Here is a 25,946-nt window from a genome sequence, read left to right as displayed (position 1 = left end):
GGATAGAGGGAACCTAGAGTTTCAATTTTCTTCTTTGTATTTTTGGATGCCATTTTGGTTTGAATATATAGATATATATATATATATATATATATATATATTTTTTTTGTGTTTTTGTTTTGTTTTTAATAAACCACATGGTGCTATATGGTAGTGCTACGTCAAGAGCTAGGGTGATATGAACGGTAAGTTTCAGATGACCTAGTAGCTAGCAATAGTCTTAATTAAATATGTAATTAGAGAAAACCTATTAAATGTCCTTTGTATGCTACATGAAGCATGCTTCTCTTAAGAAAATTCATTTCTGCATTCCCATCGCGATCCTTTTTTTTAATTTTTTTTGAAGTGTTGCTAATTTTCACAATTAAGTCTAATTAATTTAGGAAATGCATGTGTAACACATCAATATTAGTGAATAAGATCATGAGAGTGAAGAATCGATCTCCTATGATCCCAAGTTAATGCATATATATATATATATATATGGTACGTAGGCAAGTAGGTAACAACAAATAAAATTAGTTGGCTGATAACGCAAGTAATCTAGCTAGCTAGCTAAGATCTTATATCATATATAATATGCTAATTAATTGCTTGTTACAACAGCAAGCTGTAATTCTTTGATAGAGAGTGATCATATATGAAACTAATCATGATGCACTTTTTTTTTATCTTCCTGGAATGCCTAGATCATGAGTTAATTGTGGCACGTACGGGATATATATGATCCTCACACATGCATGCCAGTATATATATATATATATATATATATATATATAGTACTGTCTCTGTCCAAGAATTAGGTGGAATTCCAACAACGTAACATCACATTAATGATGCAAATTATGTGAACCATCCTAGCTAGCTTGAAGATCAATTTCCAATGTTTTTTATTTTTTTTTATGAATAAATAGTCTCGAATTGATATTGATCATCTACAAAGTTGATAACCCAATACAGAGCTGAGTACTGTTGACAATGACTAAGCCAAAAATATAGAGATTCCTTATATTTCGGGAAAAAATATTCCAACGTCGACTTTATATAATTAGGATTATACACTTAGCAATAATCTAGATGCGATCCAATTGGCCGGGCCGGGATAATCTATAAAACTTTGTACAAGATTACTTAACAATAATACGTACTGATTCTCATGAAATTGAAATTAATTACGTACATACTTTAGTGGGCAATTAAGAAGCTGTGATCTGTATTTTTTTCGTGAGATTTTATATTATTCTCATGTATATATATTTCAATATATATATGTTAGCTTTTGAATCATATATGCCTGTCAATGATGCAGATGCATGCAGCTAGCTAGCTAGCTAGCTAGAGCGCTTCTGATCATAACTATCTCATTTATATAATTACTTTGAAAAATAATAATTAAACAGAGATCAATATATATATATATATATATATACACACACATATATATAGTAATGATAGGGCTTATATATAATTGCATCATGTCTAATTGGCCGGTGATCAGTTTAATTGTGTTCATGTCATTTGCCGATCGAGTAGTACTCCTAGACTCATTTATTTCCACTTGCAAAATTGTAGAGCGGCAACGTTAATGTAAATGACATGATCATGAAGAATTAAGCTAGCTAGCTATATATGGTACGTACGTACGTAGGAGCTAATTAACGGCTCTTCTTCCCCTCATGACATTATATGGGATATATATATATACACATATATATGCATGCATGCATGAGAAGAAGAGTCCGAGATGGGCGAAACCCACCCATTGTTTGATGAAGTGTCACAGAGAGGTTTCCCCTTCGGCGGCCCTACTATAGCTAGATGGAAGTTGAGATAAAGGGGATCGAGGCGCCAGTACGATCAGTACGTGGGAAGCTTTAGATGGGAACGAGTTAGGTACCTCAATCTTGGGATTAATTACTTACATGTAATATTGAATATATTTTAGCAGTTGATTCACATATATATATATACATATATATTATAATATTAATGCGCGCATACGTACATGAGTTGGTGAATTAATTAGGTTTTGTATTAATTGATCAGCAGCATCACTTGCATCGATCTGATCTCAGCAGCTAGCAATATTATTAATAAGGAGTCCAACAGCTAGCCAAATAAATATTCCTTGGGTGTGCATGTGTGCGTACGTGTGTCTAGAAATATGGTGGTCCCAGCTAGCTGCAAGTCCCAACCCTTGGAAGAGAAGAGAATATTAGTTTTCACAAGATCAGTTTTGGCTGTATTTATATATATATATATATATATGTATGTATGTATGTATGTACCCTGCATGCAGCAATATCCTGGCCTTTCTTATTTATATATTGACAACACGCTTTATACGAAACATTAATGGCGTTTCTCTTGTATTATTCATGATACAGCTTGCATATATATAGAGCTTATAGACCGACCAGATCATCTAATTAATTAGGATGATGATGAATGCATCGGCCTGTGGAAATCAAAATATCATGTAAAACTGAAGAAATTATTTTCCCTTTTGATCAGCTAAACAAGTTAATAATCCAGTCACATTAGTGATCTTTTCATCAAAACATATCAATAAAACATATATATATATATATATAGAGAGAGAGAGAGAGAGAGAGAGAGAGTAGTCGAATTCTTGTTTAGTTCTATATATATAGATCATATATAGGTGGTATATAAGTACCCAATATTTCTCGCACTGATTACATGATTAATTGAATTTACAAAGCCCATATATAAGTACTTGATCAAGATCAATAATACGAAAGTTCAAGTGGTTTTCTTATGTTCTAATTGATCGAGTTCCTAGTTTGGTAAAAATATAGTTTGCATTAAGAAAGGCATGATTTTCATCCAATATGCATGCAGCTGCTTTTCATATATCTTTTTTTTGTTTTGTTTTGCTACTTTTACATTGCTTTACAATGGAATTCATATTCAACCAAGGGTTTGAAATTTTTTTTTAAAAGGCTCGCAGATTCGACATGAAATTAACTTGTTAGGATTGAAGAATTTGACTTGTTTATAAATTACATTGGTTAGGTTAAGAGATTGGCTCATATATGAATCGATCGATTCAACTCGATGATCAGCATTTAGAGTTGATAATTTTTGTAAAAGCTCACAAATTCAACATTAACCCGACACGAAATTATCAGGTTGAGATTCATGAATGCCAGTTTGACCCATGCATGTAATTAATTAAAAGGTTGAATTAGGGTGTGAGCCTCACATGCATACAAGAATTTTTTTTTTCATTTATTTTTAAATGTGGTGATGCAAGAGGAATATGGTACGAGAGTTGCCCACAATGTGGTCCTCATAGTAGATACGGGGGAGATTTTCTTGTTGCAAAACCATAAAGAGATTTGACCTACGATCAAGGACATGATGGACAATAAACATAGCCTTCCTATTTTAGATCAGGTAAGCAAATTTAGCCTGGCTTGAAGCCAAGATCAGTATTAGGTACATTGTGATCTAGGTTTTGCATTCAACTTGAGAGAGCAAGCTGGCCAGACCGAAGAAAGAAAAAAAAATTCCAACAAACAAAGATATATATATATATATATATATTGGGTGTACATGATCATGTGTATGGGTACTTATATAGCAGCTAGACTAATTACTAGTGCATGGCAATTGCATATATAATAGAATGCTGAGGTAGATGAAATGTAAGTGTACATAAATTGTCACAACTTTCCATTCAGGGAAAGTTGATGTGATTGGGTGTGTCGACACACATCAGAATTTACCTCCCTATCTTGAGAATTCTTACTATTTGGATTTTTACGACTGAATATATATTTGAGTACTAATGCTACGTATAATCTTAGAACATGCAACTCTTGTATAATACTTCTTTTGAAAAACAGTTGGTTTTAGTATAAAATGGTGAGATTTTTTTTGTAGGTCTCCATATTTACCTACTTTTTTTCAAATGAAATGCATGAATTGTAAGATCATACAAATCATCTATATTATATGAGAAATGATATTTATAGTTATGGAATGCGCAAGTCCCGTGCAATTTCTTTGAAAATGTGAGTAAATACGGGACCTAAAAAAAAAAATTCATAATAGATCTAACTTTTTTTCAAAATATTGCGTGACGCTTGCACACTCTATGAGTGTATGTAGCCTTACTCATATTATATATATATATATATATATATATATTATAATAAGAAAAACTAAAATAAAATAATTAATGCTTAATTATCAAAAGAACTCAATTATATTTTGACCCATTAATTAAATAAATATGCATCGCTAGCTGCGCGTGCAGAATACGAGCCTGTAAGGATTCAACATCCAGAAGTTGTTTGTATACATATATAATAGGGTAGTGCTAGTGTGCCACTTAGTTTTGACTGTTGGGCATGCCCATTAGTACATTTTTTTTTCTTTATATTTTTTAATATATTTAAATATTTAAAAAAATACCAATACACTAATAATATTCACTACTTCCTCAATCAGTAAGTAAAAGAAAAAAAATTAAAAACAAATTAAAGGTATGAACATTCAAAATGAGGGGATAAAATGAGACGGCATAAAAACATTATTCTATGTAATAATTATAAGCTTGTGGAATCTTCAGCACCTTGAACCCTTCTAGCTAGGAGGAGTAGTGGAACGATCGAAATCCAATTTTCTTAGCACCAAATCATGTTTTTGTAGCCAATAATTAAAACTTGTAAGCAGTACAACAACTCATTAATTCCATTGACCAGTAGTACTACTACGTACTCTCTCACACAAACAAGCACTACTATGAATTCAGTAACTCCAAAAGAAACCACGCTTCTCTCTTTCTAGAAAGATAAACTCCTGCCCCTCTCTAGGAAAGTTATTAATTTTTTTTTATTAGTATTTTCATCGAAGAGGAGGATGCATGGAGCTTTTTTCATCCATCTCTCCATTCCTTTTCCAGTACATGTCTGTGTATAAGTTTCTATGCTAATATTTTTAATCCTTTATTTCCACCGATCAACTCGATTTTAGTCAAATTTACTGCACTCCGATGACCGACAGCCTGCATGTGTCCCACCACACAACTCCCTAACTGCCGATCTATCAGGACGAAGCAAAACTGCTACAAAAATCTCAACGTGTGATACTCACCTGCAATTTGTTCCACGCATGGCCATCACGCGCCACCATGCAAAAATGTGTCCAAAGGCTACACTCAACGTACCAGTAGACTTGCCACCTTAAGATCTTCTAGATCTAACCCCCCCCCCCCGATCCCACAATCAACGGCGTGTAGTCTCCATGCGCCGCCCCAGAAACTCGGTCAGCCGCAGTCCAAGTCATTTGATGCCGGTCTTTTTACTATGTTTCTACTTTCCCTAACCAATGATCTTGAGAAAGGAAATACGGGTCTCTTCAAAAAATATCTTAGAATAATAAACTGCAGTATACCTTCAGCATCCACTACCTCCAGCGGTGAAATCACAATTCGCACAGCTATGCGAACTGTAAAAAACTTTCATTTAAGATAGTGCCCTCTTGGCAAGGTATGGGTGGGGACCAAGATCTTGGTTCCAAAACCCGTTTTTGTTTTCACTTTTGTGTTGTGGTCGTTGTAATGGAGTGTTTGTTGGGAACCTCACCCTCTGCTCATATATCTCGTTATATGTATCTAAATGATATATATGCTTGCTTAGAAAAATTAAAATAAAACTCCAACAGAAAGCAGGGTTTCATGAATTAACCTAGCTAGCTAGCTACGACAAAGAACTAGAGCCTGAAGATCTTGATAAACATGAGTTAAATATTCTTCATGATAATTAATTGATATATAAATAAGCTGCTAATTAGAAACTGATTGAAGTGATCTCAAGTTGATCAGCTAGCTAAAAAGCTTTTAGGTTAAGATCAGAAGATCAGATGAATATTAATAAAGCTCATAATTAATTAGTATTATATATATTTCCCGGCCTTAAGTACTTAATGACCTAATTAGTAGAAATATTCTTAGTACTTTAATGATCTTTTCGACTGCCTCCGCATATAAAGTAGTACTTAATGCAAAAGTAAAAAACAAAAAGAGAAAAATGAGAACCTTTTTATATATATTGTTCATATAAATTATATGCTAATTCTCTCATGCATCCTCAAATACATGAAAGAAGTAAAAAATATAATCAGAAAGATGAAATGAGACCCGTTATTTTCTTAAATGGGCAAATGAGACTGGTTTAGTCGTTTCATCCATTTTTCCTCTCACTTTTATATAGAAATGTAAACTGTTTGGTGTTTGCCCATTGTATTTGTCTCAATCACCCCATAAGGAATCCCTTTCAGAAGTCCCTTTCCACAGTACTCTCTCTCCCATCTAATGCCACCCATCATTCACATGAAAGAAAAGCACCACAGAGAGAGAGAGAGAGAGAGAGTATGTGTATTGTGCTTTGCCTTGATTCCCATTTTAGCCTTCTGAGTTGCTTCGTCTCCTCTCCTCTATTACCAATTACCACGACCTGAATACAAGAGACCCCTCCACCCAATTAAAAAGGCATACAGCAGAATAAGTAGGAGATATTTCTTTTTATTCAAAAATAGAAAACTGGATTAAAAGGTCCCTTTTTCTTTATAAATACGTACCCTTCTCTTCGCCCATCTTTGCTTCAATTTTCTGCATTTCTTCCTGTCCAGATTTGTGGCAATAGAAGAGAGAATAACAAAGGCAGAAAATTTACCTGCTTCCTCACCAGGTTAGTCAGCAAAATAAACCATTTTCAAGTGCTTCCCCCTCTTTAATTTGGGTTAATCATTCTTTTCCACTTCAATCCTGGATTGAGCAAGCCACTAGCATACCCAGCTTGAAAGTAAATGTAAATTTGCAGCTCACAAGATGTTGAAATCTGCGAAAGCTATTCTTAGATTTCAATTTTTTCATTTCATTTCTTTGGGCAGTACAATAGAAAAAAAAAATCATGTTCTTGTGTAATATTAGTGCTTGTGTTTCTCTTTCGAGATGAATTATTGACCTGTTTCTTTCTGCTTGATTCAGTGAACAACCATGGCATACCCGGATCAATCGATGTCAGTGTCCCCCCAGAGAAAAATGGGCAGAGGAAAGATTGAAATCAAGCGGATCGAAAACACTACTAATCGTCAAGTCACCTTCTGTAAGAGGCGCAACGGCTTGCTCAAAAAAGCCTATGAATTGTCTGTTCTCTGTGATGCAGAGGTTGCCCTCATCGTCTTCTCTAGCCGCGGTCGCCTTTACGAGTATGCTAACAACAGGTATATCTGGCTTGCTTCGTAAATGCCCTTTAACTTTTCAAAATTTTTAGACTTGTTTCTTTGTTCTTGTTCACCGATCTTAACTACCTGGTCAACTTCTTCTCTATCTTCTTATTTCTAAGCACCTCTCTCTCTCTCTCTCTCTCTCTCTCTCTGTAGTTTGAAATCTTAGTTTTTATCTGTAAAGATTTTTTCTTTTTCTGCAATTGATCTTTGGGTCATGAATTTAAGCACTAGAACATCATCATTTTAATGGTGCAGTTAAGATTCACTTTTATCCCTTTCTTCTGTTTTGTTTTTTTCCCCTCTATCATGAGCTTTATAGGTTTTTTTCCTTATTTCTCTTTTTGATCATATTTTTTTAGTTCTTGGTTATAGATCTGGTGTAATAGATAGACATAGAGAACGTTACAGTTGTTAGTAGAAACAAGTAAAGATTTGGGAATGTATGCGGGATTGTGAGATCAGCTCTCTTATCCCGTTCGTTGTTCTCTATCGATCTCCTCTATCCGTTGTTAAATTTTCTGTTTCCTTTCCCTTTCCCGTTCCATTATTCTCCTCTCTCTTGTCATCTTTGAAGTTAAAAACTAAAAAGGCCTACAACAAAAGCTGGCACGTTCTCATTAGCCCAATCCCCTCCATCTCCTTGACACTTCCTTAATGGCACGTCAGTTTGACATCAAGAAATCAAAGTACGATCGATTTCAAAAAATTATCAAGTGTTTTTTTAATAAAAAAAAATAAAAGGAGAAACTTAGGGTTCCAAACCCAAATGAGTTTGATCTCTTGCAACTCGTTGAAACTCCCCTTTCTTACCAATTACAACCAAATCAAGTCGCAAAAACACGCACCTAACTTAGGTTTTACCCACTAACCACTAAAAACAAATCCCTAATGATCTGAGTTGTACCACGTACGTGCTAGCTAGATGTTCTCACAGTAGACAGATATACCCGAATTAGGGTTTATGGCAACAGCATGGCGTAATCAACTTGTCCAAAGACTCTAATGGGTAATCTTAAATCACGAAAAAAATTCATCCAGTACTGCCAATCAAAACCAAGGATATAATACCGCTTTTTTCCCTTTTCAAATATTTACTTAGGAACTGGACAGGTTAAGTTAGGGTTTCAGGATCGGACTAAGATTTGTCGGAGTTCAAAGAATCTTTGGTAACGTCATACATGTTGGACTTCTGACAGCAGAGTTTATGCCATGATTCTTATACTGGGGTATCTTCGTTTCCTTTTTTTTTTCTTGCATAAATGGGTTGTCTTCATTTCAAACTTTCATCCGTTGAAACCCTAGTTTTTATATTTAATATTGGTGCAGATTATTTCCCAACTGGGGAATTAATTCTTTTCCTTTTAGAGCTCTCTTTCTCACTCTCCTAATTAGCATTCATGGAGTAAAATTCCTTACCAAAGCTGAAATAGCAAAGAGGAGTGGGACAGATTGAAAGAGAGTGACGAGTCAATGAGAGTGGCGCATCCCGGGTCATCATAATGTCACTGTTGGCAATATAGGCTGGCCTTTGCATTTGCTCAAAGATCTTGCGTAGATATATTTATGTAAGCTTCATGAGAAAGACAAAGGTTGAGAGAGAGAGAGAGAGTAAAGGAGTCAGGAGAGACAACGTCGTACGACAACTGCAAGCCAATGGGAGAGTTCTGAGCTGCTAGCTGCGGGAACGGACGGCTCTGATCAGAGCAAATGTTTAATATCTTATTACAACTTTTACCTATTCAAAACCCAATTCTTTAGAGTTTTCGCAAACTATCGAGGTGGGTAAGACGCTGTAGTTTGAGGGGGTTACCCATCGTGTAATGCGTACGTACTTGATAATATTGCTTGGCCAGTCATATTTCAGCGGGTAATGCCAGCATGGCAGAGATAGCCAATCAGCTGCTCGACGAAATTAAGGTATCAGAACCTGGAAAATGTTGGCTCAAATCTCACTGCAACGTTTTTAATTAATTACACTTTATTTTCTTTCCCGTTATCCTTATCTATACATACTCCTACGTTGTTGGGTGTCACATCTAGCTTGTCACATTCCTACCCAGCAACTCTGACGGAAAACTGAGATTTTAATCCTCCAGTTGCCTTTTGGGTTTCGTACGTATTAAATATTGAATCAGTTAGCCGATAAATTAGTTGATTTGACCGTAAAGAGACGTTGTCATTTTCCCCTAATGATCTGAGGATCTAAGCTTAATCAGCTTAATTCCCGCAGCTTCCATGATGAATAATATGTGTATTCATTTGGGGTCACGTTCATGAGACATGATTGATCTTAAAGCTATTAGTATTTTTCGTGGTAATGATCTTAATATTACTTTTATAGTTAGTATATATATATATATATATAATTGCTAGCAAGACACACAGTACTATATAAATATATGCCAAAGATGTTTATATGTTAATGAATTGTTCACAAAAGAATACATGCGCCATGTCTTCCAACTCATCATAAATGGGAGACTTCTAAGGATTTATCAACAACTAGCGTTTATCATGACGCATATATTATATATATATATATATATATATATATATAGGTAACGTTTTGATACACTGTCAGTTGTAGTTTTAGTTCAGATTTCTGTCATCTATTTTATACATTATTTTTCCTGACACAAACGAAACAAGTTTCCCACAAAAATGAAAGTAGTGAGTTTAGTCCCTTTTCCCATTTTTTTATTATGGTTTGGTTGATTTCCCTTTTACACAGCTAGCTTTTCGTGGTCCATGCATGCAGTGCCTTCACATGCATTAAATAGTAACTAGCTAGGACGAGCCAAAGCCCCAGATTGAAGATGTATGCATGCATATATATATATATATATATATATATATATATGCTGCTCACCAGGCTGGAGATTGATTAATATTACTCCATATAATAGAATGCAACAGTCGCGTCCCTGATTTGTACTTACAAGTTTATTCATCAGTAGAATTCAGTACTATAAAACATTTTCAAGTAGTGGGTTTTCAACTACTTTATTGACTGATTCATGTTACCCTCCCAGTTTGTTGTGTGTGTCTAAATTAATTATCTGATGGAGATATGTATTGATTTTTCCATCATTAAACTGCATGCAGGAGCTCGGTTGCAGGGTTGTTTTAATGGCTATATATATATATACTTCTATGGAAATATTTATTTTTAATTAAGCATATATTTTTAAAAAAGTTTTATTCATAATTATTTTTATTATCATCTTCTCAACATTTCTTTCTTGATGCGAATTTGTTCATAAATAGAACATAACAAATAGTTTACGATTATTTTATACCACATCAAATACGGTAGCTCTGGAGGATGATAAAAAAAAAGATGACGAGTAACATTAGTCAACATGTAAACTTATGATATTATTGAAGTGAGCACAAGGCTAGGAATGATGTTTTCTAGTACACCAGCATGGGTAAAATTCTATAAAATCTAATACTGTTGTGGACACCATAGATCGAGGATATGGAATGCCTAGAAAGCATCATTTGGTACCCTCTTACTTGGATGGTTGCACTGCCATGCATGCACTATGAGGTGTCTGCATTTGCTAGAACCTATATCGAGATTCCATCGAGTGCGATAACCCTTTTATCGCACGATTACACATTCATTTGCTAGAACTTAGAACCTAAGGAGCTACCTAAGTTCTTGTTCAATTATTTTAGTAATGGTGAACAAGCAGTACGTACAATTAGTGGATCGAAGCGGAATTACATATCTTTGAAAACTCTAGTGGTGAACCGGTGCATCGATCTAATTCGATGCATTATTCCAGTGTGGCAAAAGAAGAATTCTAGTAAGGGTGACAACAATGTACTTGTACTTGTAGTTGAGTAAGTGAAGAAGTAAATGAGAGCAACGAATGAATATAAGGGAAGAACCCACTCATGGAAAGTCAGATGGTCGCTCCAATATTCAAATAGGGGGAATAGTGAAGATCGGGAGGATTGTGATCATGATAAGAATAAGAAGAAAGATAAAGAATTTAAACCCTCTTGATCGATCCTTGCGTTCCTTCTAATTAGGGTATTTTGGATAGAGTAAAATTGAGGAAAATTGATGCATACTTTCTAAAAAGGGATTAGTTTTTTTAATTTTGTTTGGATTTGATATACTTTGATTGTAACTAGTTATTGTTAGTGTAGGATTTGGATCTCTTAGAGTCCTGGGCCGAACTTTAAAGTTTAGAGTGTGAAACAAATAGATATATGAAGTGGACTCTACAACATTTATAACTTACTCGAGTGAATTTCTTGTGCACCATTAAATATTTAATAAATGTTATGGGGTCCATTTTATATGTTTATCTCTCATACTCTAGGGCGCCCTAGCTAGTTTTCCACTAAAAACTCTAAGCGATCTAGATTTAAGGATACTATAATGTGCTTTAGGGACTAATCCATTTACTTGTAATATTGCATTATTTCTTGTATATATTAGAAATTCTTTGGATTAATTGAGTTATTAAACTCAGAAAAAAAAGGTTGGAGAGGTCCAAGCAAAGTCCAACTCACATATATATAATGGACTTACCCTCGGACGTGACTTGTTAGATCCCTATAAATCATTGCAAATTCCAAGCACTTTTTCTCTCTAAGCAATATATATAGAATCTCATTCACCACCTACAATATATATATATATATATATATATATATTTATATATATTAAATATAATGTTATAATCTCTGATCTTTCAAATCCCTAATATCTTTGTTATCTCAGTACTCTATCATAGATCATGACACAGTTCATGTCTTACGATCAGATATTTGTGATTGGTTTCGATAGCACTTATAATTATGGTCATGCAAGGAAAGCACAAGCCACGTATAAGCTTAAATTTTGACACAATCGGTTTTACATGCACCTTGGTCATGGCCGGGAAATTCAAGCTTGTGGCTAGCTTGAGTAACATCTCTTAATCCTAATTATACCCAGCTAGAAGATCAAGTAGCGAGACCGAAAATCCTTTTAATATATGCGTGCTCAATGATTGGCATGTCATAATTCACTATAAAAAAAACTGTTTATTTATTGCTAATTACTTCTTACTAAAATAATTATATTTTGTTAAAATTAATATATTTTTATCACAAACAGTCATTTTTATTATAAATAACCCATAATCAATGCACATTTTTCTTGTAGCGTGAAATGACTATCTATATATATATATATATAATGATAAATTCAAATATATATTGTCCATATTTGTGTTATGTTGTACGTCACACAGCCAACTTGGAATTCTCATTTCATTTTGTTCATTTCCCAATATTATGATTGCAGTGTCAAATCAACAATTGACAGGTACAAGAAAGCATGCGCAGATTCCTCCAATACTGGGTCTGTTTCTGAAGCTAATACTCAGGTAAACGTTTATATATTTTCTTTAATTTTATACAATGTTACCTGGAAAAAATCAGATATTTTTTAGTTATTACTTCTCATTGTGATAAACAAAAGAAATTGAGCTTGATCTTTATATGCATACATGTGTTTTTAAATAACTTCATGATGATCTTGAACAAGTGATAAGGATATTATATATATACAAAAATGCTCGAGACATGGACGATTTAAATGGACAAGAACTGTGAATTATTTTTGCCTTTTTCGGATCTTTATGATAGAAATAAAATATAATAAGAAATGAAATGAAGGAAAGAGAGAGAGAGAGAGAGAGAGAGAGAGAGACTTTGGAGGCTATGTTTTTTTTAATTATCAAGTGTAATTGAATTCAAGGCATAGATTCCTATTTATAGGAAGAATTGTATTGAGATTATAATATAAGAAAAATATCTTATAATTATGATAACCAAATCAAGATAATATCAAAGTGATTTGATCATTATGAAAACCAAATCAAGATTATATCAAATCAAAGTCTCCAACATTCCCTGAAACTCAAGAATTTTGAAATCTTGAATTTGAAATTTGATTGTAGTCTTTATATTTGTTGATTGATCATTGATGAGATAATAAAAGTGACGGTGATGAAGTAACTGCTAGATGGAATATCAAATATGAAGTTGTGGATAATAATAGGCCAAAGCCAACAAAGAGCTAACAATAGATGGAAAAATTGAGTCGATAATGGGCTACATATATCTGGCCTTGGTAAATTATAGGACCAAAATCTAAATGCCAAAAAAATGGGTCTGAGACTTGAGCAATGCTCACAACAGATCATCAAGACCCGAGGAAAAAGGCTTTCAACAAATAAAGATACTCCAAATACATGAATTTGAGACGAAACATAGTTGAAAGTGATGAAAATTTTGTGAGAGGTAAAGATAGTAAAAGAACTTTAAAGAAATAGTCAACATGATCGAGTCTCGCGTTAGTCAAGTGCTTTGATACCAAGATAGAAAATAAAATATAATAAAAAATGAGGTGGAGAAGAGAGAGGCCAGAGAAAGATAGATCAAGTTACATATTTGTTATTCTCAGGTGTAATTGAATATTCCTATTTACAGGAAAAATTATATTGGGACGAGATAAGACAAATATTATATATATTAATCATTATTAAAATCAAACCAAGATACTATCAAATCAAAGTGGTTTGATAATCATGAAAACCAAATCAAGTATAATTGAATACAAGACATAAATCCCTACTCTTAATTTGATATTATCTCCAACGCTTGGCAATCGCCATTAATTTATTGTTATAATTTTACTTTCACCAATAGTCCAACTTATATTTTGATGAGTACTATTTGCTTTTAACGTAACATTTAGCTGCTTCTCAAATCCAATCCACATTAATATCCATTTTTTAGATCTTATTCACTTTATATTGAACAACATTTTGTGATTAGATCTGATCGCAAATAGAATGAATCTAGTAATTTGCCAAGCCCTTACAGTTAATTAGTACTAGCTAATTGATCATCTGTAGTAGAAACAGTTGAATCTAACCATGAAAACATGATCTATCTAATTAATTATTAACGTTAATAGATGTTATATCTATTGTAACAACACCAGTAGTAAGACTTTCCCCGCCCCAACCCCGGCGCAAAGTTGCTTTTCCCTTTAATTTCATTGTATACTTCTATTTCCTGCATGCAGCTTGCGCGTTAAGTTCATCAAGGAGCATTCATTTTTTAACATGAATAACGACCTATAAACCATTTATGTTGTTCATAGTATATACCTTATAATATGTTTCATGATTTTAATTAAGAAATTAGCTCATATCATGATGATCTTCTATAATTTATTGATAAAAATATGGTGTTTAATTTAATAGTACTGTAGCTAGCTTGGACGTTGGGTAAATCGATCATACGTACAAATCTGAATGTTTTCTTCTATTTCTTTTTCCTTGTAAGCAAACATATTATATATAACCCAAGCAACCCTTTACATGAATATGGACCATGCATGGCCATGCACATACATCACAATGAAGACTCGAGCCTCGAAAACTACGATCAAACTGCACGTACAAGTACGTACAGCAACATAAAATTGGCTTGAATTTGACATATATATATATATATATATATATATATATATATATATATATAGCCATCCACCACATGAACGTGTACAACAAGACCAGCTTGGGACAGGCTTCATCAGACTAAATTAGGTCAAGTCATATCCATTCTTAGTTAAAGGTTAACCTATATATAGAACTAATTCTAAAAGGTCAAAAAAAAAAAGAAAAAAGCTTTGAGGTCTTCTTTTGTTGAGGTCTTTTAGGCTTGTAGCTGCTATATTATATCTTCAGTACGTACTACTATTGATTCTCACCATAATAGGATGTAAAAGTATAAATGATAATCGATCCTTTGTTGATCGGAACAAATCCTTTATGCTTGTATATATTGAGAATCATTGTTCTAGCCTTAGCTATCTGCATCGTAGATGAAATTTTTCTAGCTAGACACAAATATAATGGTTGGCAAATCTGGTTCTTACTGACTTGAAATAGTGCTTGATGGTTGTTGCAATGTTAATGGTGTTTGCGCTAAAAGTATAAAATATCGCTCACCACTCATGAGCATATATATTAGATTGAAAATTTCTGCTAGACCTAACAGTACTTGATTAACATTAATATTTATGTCAGTTCTACCAGCGAGAGGCTGCTACTCTGCGACAACAGATAAATAGTGTGCAAGAATCAAACAGGTTATATATATAAGTATCTCTATGACATTCTCATTATCTTGGAGTTTTACATGAGTTATACGTTACAATAAATTTTTCTTTGACGATGTAATTCTAGGAAAATGTTGGGTGAGTCTTTGAGCGGTATGGCTTTCAAAGATCTCAAGAGCTTGGAGAGCAAATTAGAAAGTGGAATTAGAAGAATCAGATCCAAAAAGGTAGCTCTTTCATCTTGATCTCCATGAAAGTTTTCTTTTTCTTTTTTTATCTAATTAACAAGTCATCGATTATTATTGCTAGATCCCAAATTCACCCTAACAATTTACCTTTTCTTTTGTTTTCTTTCCTTTCCCTTGTATATCAACCTGCAGAATGAGCTCTTGTTTGCAGAAATTGAGTATATGCAAAAAAGGGTAACCAATCCTTCTCTTGTGCTAATATTCATGCCTAAATTTATCCTCTTTTTGCACTAATAATGTTCTAAAATTTTTATGAGATGTTTGTAGATCAGCCTGTTTTGTCATTCCACAAAGCTTAATTAATTACCATTTCGGAAAGTTGTATTAATTATATGTCTGATCAATATGCTTCTTTGATTATTAGGGTGGTGGAACAACTTCTGAGTAATATATGGACAGCCTCATTGTCTTTGTGAAGCCTAGATATGATATGCATATTTTTAATATCAACGCATTTGCTTCTTAAAAAGAAAATCAATCAGTGATGAATTGCGGTTGCTACGAGTAATATTTCATTCGAGAAGAAATGAATTCATGTGACAAACAACAATTTATCATGAATTAACATAAAGTTGTCTCATTTTATTTTGTGTCTGTAATTAACATGAAAGCTCTGGAAAGCTAGCTGCAGGCCATAGCATCTCATATTTGGACATGATCTTTACATATTTCCATCTATTGCAGGAAGTTGACTTGCATAACAACAACCAGCTTCTTCGTGCAAAGGTTCTTTTTCTCTCACATATGCATATATGCGTATATATAACATGTAAATGTATACAAATACATATATACATATATTGTATATTTGCGCGCACACACACACATATGATCCGTACATATAGAGCTAGCATGCACGCGTGCACCCCGGCCATTTGCATGCTGGTAATCGTACGTAGCAATGATAATTAAGCTGTATGAAGATTTTTTGGATGGTGTAGATAGCCGAGAATGAGAGGAACCAGCAAAACCTGAACGTGATGCCAGGAGGGGGGAACTTTGAGCTCATGCACTCTCAACCATTTGATTCTCGAAACTATTTCCAAGTTGATGCGTTGCAACCCAATCATGATCAGTACCCGCGCCAAGATCAGATGGCCCTTCAATTAGTGTAAGATATATATATATCTAATTCATCATTAACGTTTTCACCATTGTCATAATCGTGATCAACAACCGTAACATGCATTTCTATCGTTTTGCATGTGGACATGATCATTCATGATATAGTAGCATTTGATGTTTTTCATTAAAAGATCTTTTATTCAAAATGTTTGCACATTCAAATAATCACATTCAGCTAAATATTTGGAACTATATATAGGAGAGATTAAAATTAGTATAATCATCGCCACTGCATGCACGATGCATGCATCCCGCCGTGTGATGGTTCATGTGATTATCAACTATAGGATGTTGTTTGCCAGCAAATGTCCTACAATATCACAGGCCAATAGACAAATAATTCTGAGTAATATATGGAGTATGTTCATCATGTTGTAATTTTAACTCATTTAATACATAGTACTATTATATATCTTGGCTTATTATCTCAAATACTACGCTGAAATCTATCAGATTCCATCCTACTGCTTTCGCTCTTCCCATCTTTCTCCACCTTCAATCCAACAATTTTGGTTGTTTAATTGTGTCTCTGCGCCTTTGAAGTAGCCCAATATTAACTTTTCACATCTCTTTCAAAATATTCATCTAACATATACTGTCTTATGATTAATTTCCTTGCAGTTAAGTGTACGTACGTATCAAATGAAAGCTACGTACGGGTATGTTGTCAGGCACTAAACTAAGGTTATTACCCTCTCATGTCGCGGTGATGGCCGGCTTTGTAAGACAGCGTTATAAGACTCATTTAAGTGTGTTATTAGAGATTGATTTATTTTGTGTGTGTCTATGCTTGCAGTAAGAACTGATCTGTAACAGTTGACTAACATATATCCCATCATAATTAGACTGGTTTGGTCTTAAAACTAGTACGTACGTACTCTCTTGAATTGCCAAAATATACAAGTTTGCGTGTGTTTTGTATTTACAGTCATAGTTTAGGCTGTTCGTTTAGTCTGAATATCTTATCCGAAACCTCACTTTCAGTTTCATTATTGATTACATAATAGTGATCGTTCCTTGAAATCTAATGAGCGGGGGGGCATGCAAGTCCTTACTCTGAATCTAACGAGCAGGGCAGATGCCAAAGTCGATCAGAATACAATGTACAGGTCATTTAACTATTGTAAATAGAGAAAGAAAAATGATCGAAGACAGTTGAAATGATGATTTTTTATTAGAACATTGAACTATACAGGGTTTGATTGCTATTGTGGCTACAAAATATTGAGTTTACGAGGAAATAACATCATTGGCCATACCGTCATCTTCCTCCTCCAGCTCGGAATATTGGCCAGTTTATATCCCGTATAACCTCTGGGCTGGCTCTCTGCGTCTGAAGCAAGTGACACACAGGGAACATCATCAGTCGGGCCTCTACATCAGGCATTTTTGTAGATTTGGGGCAGTTCTAGACAGTGGTGGGTAGGTCTCAAACTCCCAAGAATAGTTGCGGACGTCACCACATGGCACATGCTCAAGTTGCTATTTCAAGTTCACTACCCTGTTTTTATGCCTTCATTTGCAGTTGAACTTGGCCACCTCCTCAGACAATCGAGATTTAAAGCCTCATTTAATTTGCGCCTCTACCTCGGCTAAGTTTGCTCCTAATTCATGAGCAACCTCCTCCAGAGCGGCTGCTTATAATTCCTTGTCAGAAGTGTCTTTCTTGAATTCGAGCTTGGAAAGAGAGGTTATCTAGCTAAGCCCAAGCAATTGCAAGCTCTGCTACTCGTGAAGTAGCGTCCCCTCTTATCTTTGAGCAGAGCAACATTCTTTTCCACGGACTGCTTCTTTAGGTAGCTAGGCTTTGTACTTCTCTCTCCACCTTTGCAAGGCTTGCTCGGAGAGAATCTCCCTCATCCTAAGGTTGAAGATCGAGGACTAGGCCGCTACGGTCAAAATTATAAAAAGATTAGTATAAAGAGGAAACATTGTAAGAGAGTATCAAATCCAAGTACTCACCTTAACCACTATGTCAAAGAGACATTTGGCCGGTCATGTTGAGTCGAGGTAGGGAGATGTCCTATTCTACTTAATTAGGAAGTACTCTGCCGAGATAACCCGGAGAACATGCAATGGTAAAAGGGCTGAGCATCTATCTTGGAATAGTCTCCAAGGAAGTTAAGCAAGCTGAAGCTCGGGTCCTCCCCAGAAACGGGGGGACAAAGGGTGTTGTTGGAAGGATTGGAGCGGTAGATTAATCTTGATCAGACTGCTGAGCGTTGGCACTCCAACGATGACATGTCATCATCTCTCCCATACTACGATGGTGTAAATTATCCATCACTATCATTCGATTGCATAGTGCAGATTAATTGGCTTGGGCAAGTTGGCATGCCAATAAAAAGCTACCTAAAGTTCCAAGCTTTTATTTATTTCTTTGTTTATTTTTTAAGCTGAATGGAATATGCCCCTCACCTTATTTGTTCCTCTGTCCCCTCCCCCACCTTTAAGGATGAAATCACATCGTTTCTCTCGCATTGACTAATTATCCGCGTTAATTGTCACATCAAATCTCTCGCCAGAATTTAACTCTCAATGATTCAAGCAACAAAGAGTAAAATTATAAAAATGTAAACAATTTGTTGATATATAAGACAGACTAAGCCCAAAAGAGAACTAAAATATTGGGAGAGAGAGCTGCAATAAAGCCTTTTCATCTGGAGAAATGTACATTCAGGAGTAAAGACCTTAACTGCTGATCTCCCTATCCAGTTTCATTCTCTTCTCACTCTGCACCTCCGGCACCGACCGACTTCCCCGCTGCTGGAATGATGCATCATGCTGATATGAACAGTTGGCTCCATGCCGACATCCTCTTGAGCTATTGAAGTATATGCAAGGCTTCATGATTTTGGGCCTGATATCTCTTGATTTGTGGTTATTTACCAACTCCTGATTAACTCCTGACTGGTGACCCTGACGGTTACCATATTGTGGAAGGGCCTCTTGCCTTTCTCCTCCATGTTGTTGAATCAAGCTCTTGTAATAGTTGATGTCCTTTGCAGGAGGAGCTCCAACAGAGGGTGGAGAGGAAACTGGTAGGACTGTGGGCGGAGGAAGTCGTGGATTTGGATGTCGTACTCCAACACCATTTGGTTGAGGGTAGAACGGTCCACCTAATGGGGTAGCCGATGAGGGTGTTGAGGTTATAGTCCAATCAACGGGAACTGGATATTGCTCCAATGAAGCCACTGGAGGGGAACTTGGCTTGGGTACGTCCTGTGTGTTGGTGCCCGCTCCATAGTCTGTAACCAACTTCTCAATTATTTTTGGGTTGCTTAGAATTTTAACGAGCAATTCATGGTCAATCATGTTTTCCTGCTCATTGGTCTTCACGATTGCATTAAAGGCAGCAGATGCAGATGCTACAACATCAGGTTCAGCACCAACCACCATTGCAGCAGGTGGCTTCTGAACTGGAAGGTTCCCAACAGTGGGTAAACTGGTTAGGGACAGAGATGGAATTCTAGGAGCCAAAGGTAGTGGCTGTTTGCTTATAGAAACATGCACCGGTGCAATGCAATCAGGTGATGTCTCAACCGCCGCATCTTCATCTTCAATGGGAGTAAGGGGTATCATAAGGATTGGCTCATCGTCGTAACTTGAGTCTCCTGCATCCACTGAAACAGAAGGGCTGTATAGAGCAAGAAAAACTTGTTAGTCCAAGGAAGAGTAAAACCCAAGAGTAAAAGCCTTCCGAGGAAGGAGAAGTTTCATACTTCGGAGGAATGGCAGAGGCACGTGGATAAACAGCTTCAAGTACTCTCACCTCCCTCTGACTTTGAACCTCACTCTCTTCACTTTCTTCCCCAGCAACCACTTGCCAAGACAAATCCGGCACAATCTGTAGAAATTAAAAATAACATAAGAAACTTTAGAAAAACAAAGCTATGAGCTCAAATGAAGCTTGCATAATGAATATTCAGCGGATTCAGTCTAGAAGTACAAGGAAAATGTTCAAAATATAAACTCCTCAAAGCCTGACTTACCCTAGGAGGAGATCTCCATTTAATTAGATCAATTTGTGACAGCTTAATCTGCAACTGGTTAGAAGGATGAGCTCCTTCAAAGCCAGGGGGCAGATTATCATCAGACCCTGATCCAGTTGAATGCAATGCCAATGATGTCTTTGCTTGGAGGTGATCTTGACCCCCCAACCCAACTTGTGCAGGCGATTCCTCCAATAGGAACAGCCTAACCTGTTCAAAACAGAGTACCATCACATATAAGAAAGTATCATAAGATGCTTGATCTTCCTTAAATTTCACACAATAAACTCAAACTTTGGCACGCAAGGAAACTGTAGTTAAACAAATACTTCAATACAGAAAATTCAAAACCAACATTTTCTCTAACCTTTTTTCAATTTATATCTGACGAGAATTGCAAAGTCAAATCAATTTGTACGAGCAAAACAAAAAAATAAGGACTAAGCAAAGGAGGGAAAAAAATTCAAAGCAAGTCTGTCTACCAGACACAGTTATGCGTAATATGAGTTCTATGTCCATTTGACCCTGTCTAACTATAAATAAATAAATAAAGATCACTCCCAGGACTATTGCATATCTCAATTCCATTACCTTTTTTTTTAATAAGTACATATCTCAATTCCGTTACATTTCACCAAAAATGTAAATACAATTTAGAATGAGCCATTTTTTCACAAAAGCTAATATAATATTGCAATTGCTATGGAATTAGCAGCTATGAGCTATTTGTTTTGGACTAATTTTTTTATTTTTTATTTTTTTATAAGAAAGACAATTTTATTAAATCAAATGAAATAGGCGATCCTCATGTACACAATAAGTATACAAAAGAACAGGCCTTGAAGGGTTAAAAGAAAAACAGAAAACATAAGGTTCAGATGAACTCTGCGTGGCCATGAGGTACAATTCGAGACTGCCGCTTGACTAGATTTTACGAATCAGCCTGACCCCAAGCCCTACTGGGAACTGCAGGCAATCTTTCTACTCTCAAACTCTGAACAATTGCTTGGAAAAAAAAATCTATTATATCCTTCATAGTTTCTGGAGGAGGTATTTTACAGCATCTAAACTTTCCTCACTTAAGTTTCAGTCTTGTGGCACCGGGAAACCTAAGAACCAAATAGTATTGTGGACAATTCCTCATATCCAGTCAAGATTAAAGATGCTTTGTCTGATCAAAAAGATTAAAGATGCTTTGTGTGACAGGCACTCTGGAAAGTGACATTCATCTAAATGGCTAGCCAACCAGGACTTTATGTTGCCTTTCAGTCCGGTTCTTTTGCAGTCCCTAGGTCATGTCTATGGAGCTTATCATAGTGAATTGAACCTCCCATGTTGGAAGCAGCTGAATTCTCGACCAAGACTTCCTTGCAAAAAGAAAGAAAAAGAACCTTTTAGAAGGAAAAATAAAAAAGCACTGCTAAGTTCCATCACTCCATGCTAGCGCATCAGCATGGAGGCTGCCCATAGAAGTAAGTCTCGCCATGAGACAATTAAATTAACCATCTGTGAATACAACTATCCAAGTGACCCAGGGAAAGCATTAGCCACATTTGTGCTGCAACCCCACACCCAAAAAAAATAGTCAATTCAAAGCTTCTCATCTTGTAAAGCCCAATTTCACCTAGTAAGTAATTTATTCTTTTTCCCAATGTGGAACTAGGGTACTACAAATGCCTCACTTTATTTCCTAAATTCCTCATCATACTGTGCTCTAGTATGGCTTGTCTGGCCTTACAACCTATCTCTAATACCATATAACAATCTGGAGAAAGCACTAGCCACATGTGTGCTATAAAGCAAAAAGGATTAGTAACTTTGAAGCTTACCTAAAATCACTTATAAACCGCAGCTTCACCTAGTTAGAAATGAAAGTGAGACTTGGCACCCATGACTACCTTTGTAACTTGGTTATTCATTTTCCCAATGTGGGATCTGATCGTTGCATCCCTCGTCTCGCCCCAAAAAACAAAGAAAAAAAGAGGAGGAAGAAAGGAAACAAATAGTTATAGCAGCAGTAGCCCCACTACTTTGATGCATGTCACCGAGAAAAGAAGTTGACAACAGGAGATGGCTCTGTAAGATATACAGAAGAAGATCACTCGTGTCAAAGGCCAAATGAAACCACCCCCCAAATAAAAAGCATCCTTAACACGAGTCTAGACATTTATAAAGTAGGCCATAAGGATGGTACAGCAACAAACATACAAAAAATATAAAGGTAACTAACACCTTAAGGAAAGCATGCAGAAATACAGATCCTTGGTTCACTTAAGGGAATAACAATTATTAAAGGAGACCAGCTTACAGTTAAATGGAACTTAGAACCTCTAAGATCTGCAAATCAAGCAGTATGATACATTCTTCTAAACCTTTTTTTCTGTACTAACACTTTCCACAATGTTGCAATATGATGTGTATTTCATCTCTTATACTAAGCTCTAATTCAAAGTCTGACTGGTTAAGATATAATTTCAATATAGCACAGAACCCTTCACATGAATGATTTAAAAATAAATTCTTTTCGGTAAGCTATGTTAGGTTAAGGAAGCGCGTGCAGATGCGAGACTATTCTATTCTACGGGCTCTTTATAATTCTTGTTTTGAAGTCCACTTGTAATGATTCTTTAAAGTTTCTCTTTCTTCTTCTCTATCTTTTATTATAAAGAGTACACTGCAATCAAATGAATATCAAAAGGAATTTACACTATAACCTCCCTTCCTTAGTTCACTAACTCTGAATCGTGCTTAATCTTTTAATGCAAACAAACCACCTTTCCATGGCAGTTCTTTTTTTTTTTTTTTTTTTTTAAAGCCCTAATAATTGACCCTGGAAGGAACCATAAAGTTCATATGCTTCAATTACTGCAACAAGGCCTTTCTTCCACAACACTGGGGGTCGTTTTCACAATATATCTTCTGCCATTAAGCTCTATCTAAAGTACTATTCACTGTGGAATAAGAGACTATCACATCGCCCCCCTTATCCCACATTCTTTTCCACTTTTTTTTGCCATAACCTGTCATAATGTAACTCCTCTAGTTCTAACTTGATCCTGACGCACTTCTGACTTGCATCTACTTCTTATTCTATTTCACTTTAATTTCATCCTATATGGTTACTTCTTCATTCAGCATGCTCATTGCAGTTTCAATATGTATGAAAAATTTTCCAACACCTACTATCGAACGATGTATCCTTAGTGTTAATATAGATATAAATTGACAATTATCTTCTTTCCATATAGGATGTGGGCATAGCTTCACAGCATAACCCTGTATATTGTAAGACACTTTTATCCAAGTTTCACATACAAAATTCTTTTACTTAACAAGTTGCTTGCTAGTTGTTATCTGAAAAATTCAAGGCATTTATTCCAGAAAACAAGTTTCTTATTTCGTTGATTCAACAACCAGCTTTCTCCATCTCCTTCCAGATATAAGTCATGTCAGATCTTTTCAGCTCTACCCCCTGTACCGATGTATTGCTTTCAACTTTCAAGTAGTTTACTCAAAATAGAACATTAAATTTTGTTGAATAAGAAAGTTTTTCCATAGGTCACATAAAAATGGAAAGTAATGTAATTTCTTTTCAGCATTTGGTGTTAAAATATATGTTTCATATCATTTAACACAGATTTACTGCCAGCTGCTGCATGGTTTCACAAAGTTTCCTTCTCTGTTTTTTTTTTTTTTTTTTTTTTTTTCAGTTTTGACATTTGAGAGTGCTTTGCACTCAAATGCACAATTGATAATAGAGTTATGTAACATCTCATTTAGATGAAAGGAACGTTAAAATTTTTTTCTTCAGATGCCAATTAAAAGTTACCAAGAACACAAGAAAAGATTCCTTCAGAGAACATTGACAGTGAACCAAACATCGCAAAGAATGAAGAACAAGTTCCTTTAACAGAAACATTAAAGGAGTGAGATCAAAAGATTCCAATAAAATTCACACACATTAGAGTCAAACAAAGGAGTGTTGAATGTAATCGATTTGAAATTGAATCACACAAAGATTAGGTAATCGGGTTTTCAACTCGGTTATCTAAAATGCAATTTTTACCTGACAAAGATTTACATCTGAAGCCCAAGAAACCCTTTTCGATTTGTGCAATCCCCGCATAGTTTACAGAAGAATCAAAATTTTCCCCAACTTCTTTTCCCAGCTCCGATGTCCAATATATTTTTATGATATGTTTCAATTCGGGTTCGATCACAGAGCCTAGAGTTAAAAAAAACCCCTGCTCCCGGATTCGAAACCCTGGCCTACTGTGTCAAAGACCTTATATAAGTTAGCACTTTCTGAGGATTCTAGTTGTACGAAATTCACGCCATCGAATGGCAGACGCACAGTGACGGATCGAAATCTTCTACTGCCATATAATTCTCAAGCCTAACAAAGAAGTCCATAGAAACCCTAGCTTTTCTTTTCTTCTTTTTTGTACATTTTCCGTATTTTACTTGTTTATATTTGTTTTTTGTTCTCTGTTCACGTGTCTTCTGTCACACGCGCATCTGAAGTGCGTGACTTCTGAGATGTATGGTAGTGAGGATTAGTTGTGGATCACGCGCTACTAATAAAAAGTGGGGTTGATTTGTAAGCTTAGCTTTTTTGAGTAAAACGACGATCACAGGACCGTCGCTGACGAAGGGTGTAGCTAAGGTCCGGTGGCGGTCAATGCTCAACTGCCACAAGGACGTGTGTGGCAGCCTCTTTTCACCACGTGTCTCATATGTTTTCCTTTTTTTTTTTTTTTTGATCAATTGATAAATAAGTATTAGATCTTGTTTGAAATCAAACTTATCTTTTATTTTAATTCATTTTATTTTATCATTATAATTTTTTTAAATTATTACATAAAATATAATAAATAATTTAACTTTTTTAAATTTTAAAATAATTTTTTAAATTTCTACACAAAATATAATAAATAATTTAATTTTTATTCTAATATTCATAAATTATTTTAACTCATCTCTAAATCTTAATCACTACTAATAATTTCAAAACAAAAAGAATCAACATAATAATTTTTAAAGATATTATAACATGAAACAATGTTATATCATGAAATAATATTGAATAATGCTAGAGAGAAGTCATTATAACAGTGCACATTTTGTATTCACTGCGTGGCTGCTTCTAATTGATTTCCAACACTCACTTGAGAA

The 25,946-nt window shown here is 35.1% G+C and overlaps 2 protein-coding genes across 4 annotated transcripts; one reads left to right on the top strand and one right to left on the bottom strand.

The window, feature by feature from the left end:
• Window positions 1-6,403: 6,403 nt before the first annotated feature.
• Window positions 6,404-17,706, top strand: LOC108998054 (floral homeotic protein AGAMOUS). 3 transcript variants are annotated; one of them, XM_018974483.2, is made up of 9 exons: window positions 6,504-6,722; window positions 7,022-7,257; window positions 12,575-12,656; window positions 15,375-15,436; window positions 15,534-15,633; window positions 15,787-15,828; window positions 16,339-16,380; window positions 16,596-16,765; window positions 17,401-17,706. In XM_018974483.2, the coding sequence occupies exons 2-9, from the start codon at window positions 7,031-7,033 to the stop codon at window positions 17,402-17,404; spliced, it is 729 nt and encodes a 242-aa protein (XP_018830028.1). In that variant the 5' UTR covers window positions 6,504-6,722; window positions 7,022-7,030; the 3' UTR covers window positions 17,405-17,706. The 3 variants fall into 3 exon arrangements, 2 of the variants coding, with proteins under 2 accessions (XP_018830030.1, XP_018830028.1); XR_004801087.1 differs by having other exon boundaries at window positions 6,404-6,722; window positions 16,339-16,765; XM_018974485.2 differs by lacking the exon at window positions 17,401-17,706 and having other exon boundaries at window positions 6,465-6,722; window positions 16,596-16,769.
• A 1,589-nt stretch (window positions 17,707-19,295) lies between these two features.
• On the bottom strand, window positions 19,296-25,215 carry LOC108998053 (zinc finger CCCH domain-containing protein 6-like). Its single transcript, XM_018974482.2, has 4 exons — window positions 24,838-25,215; window positions 20,772-20,981; window positions 20,502-20,626; window positions 19,296-20,416 (listed from the first exon to the last, which is right to left on the bottom strand). The coding sequence occupies exons 1-4, from the start codon at window positions 24,895-24,897 to the stop codon at window positions 19,471-19,473; spliced, it is 1,341 nt and encodes a 446-aa protein (XP_018830027.1). The 5' UTR covers window positions 24,898-25,215; the 3' UTR covers window positions 19,296-19,470.
• Window positions 25,216-25,946: the final 731 nt, after the last annotated feature.

Source organism: Juglans regia, chromosome 3 (assembly GCF_001411555.2).
Source record: "Juglans regia cultivar Chandler chromosome 3, Walnut 2.0, whole genome shotgun sequence".
In the NCBI taxonomy this organism is placed as follows: domain Eukaryota; kingdom Viridiplantae; phylum Streptophyta; class Magnoliopsida; order Fagales; family Juglandaceae; genus Juglans; species Juglans regia.
This window is presented reverse-complemented; position numbering and strand designations above follow the sequence as displayed.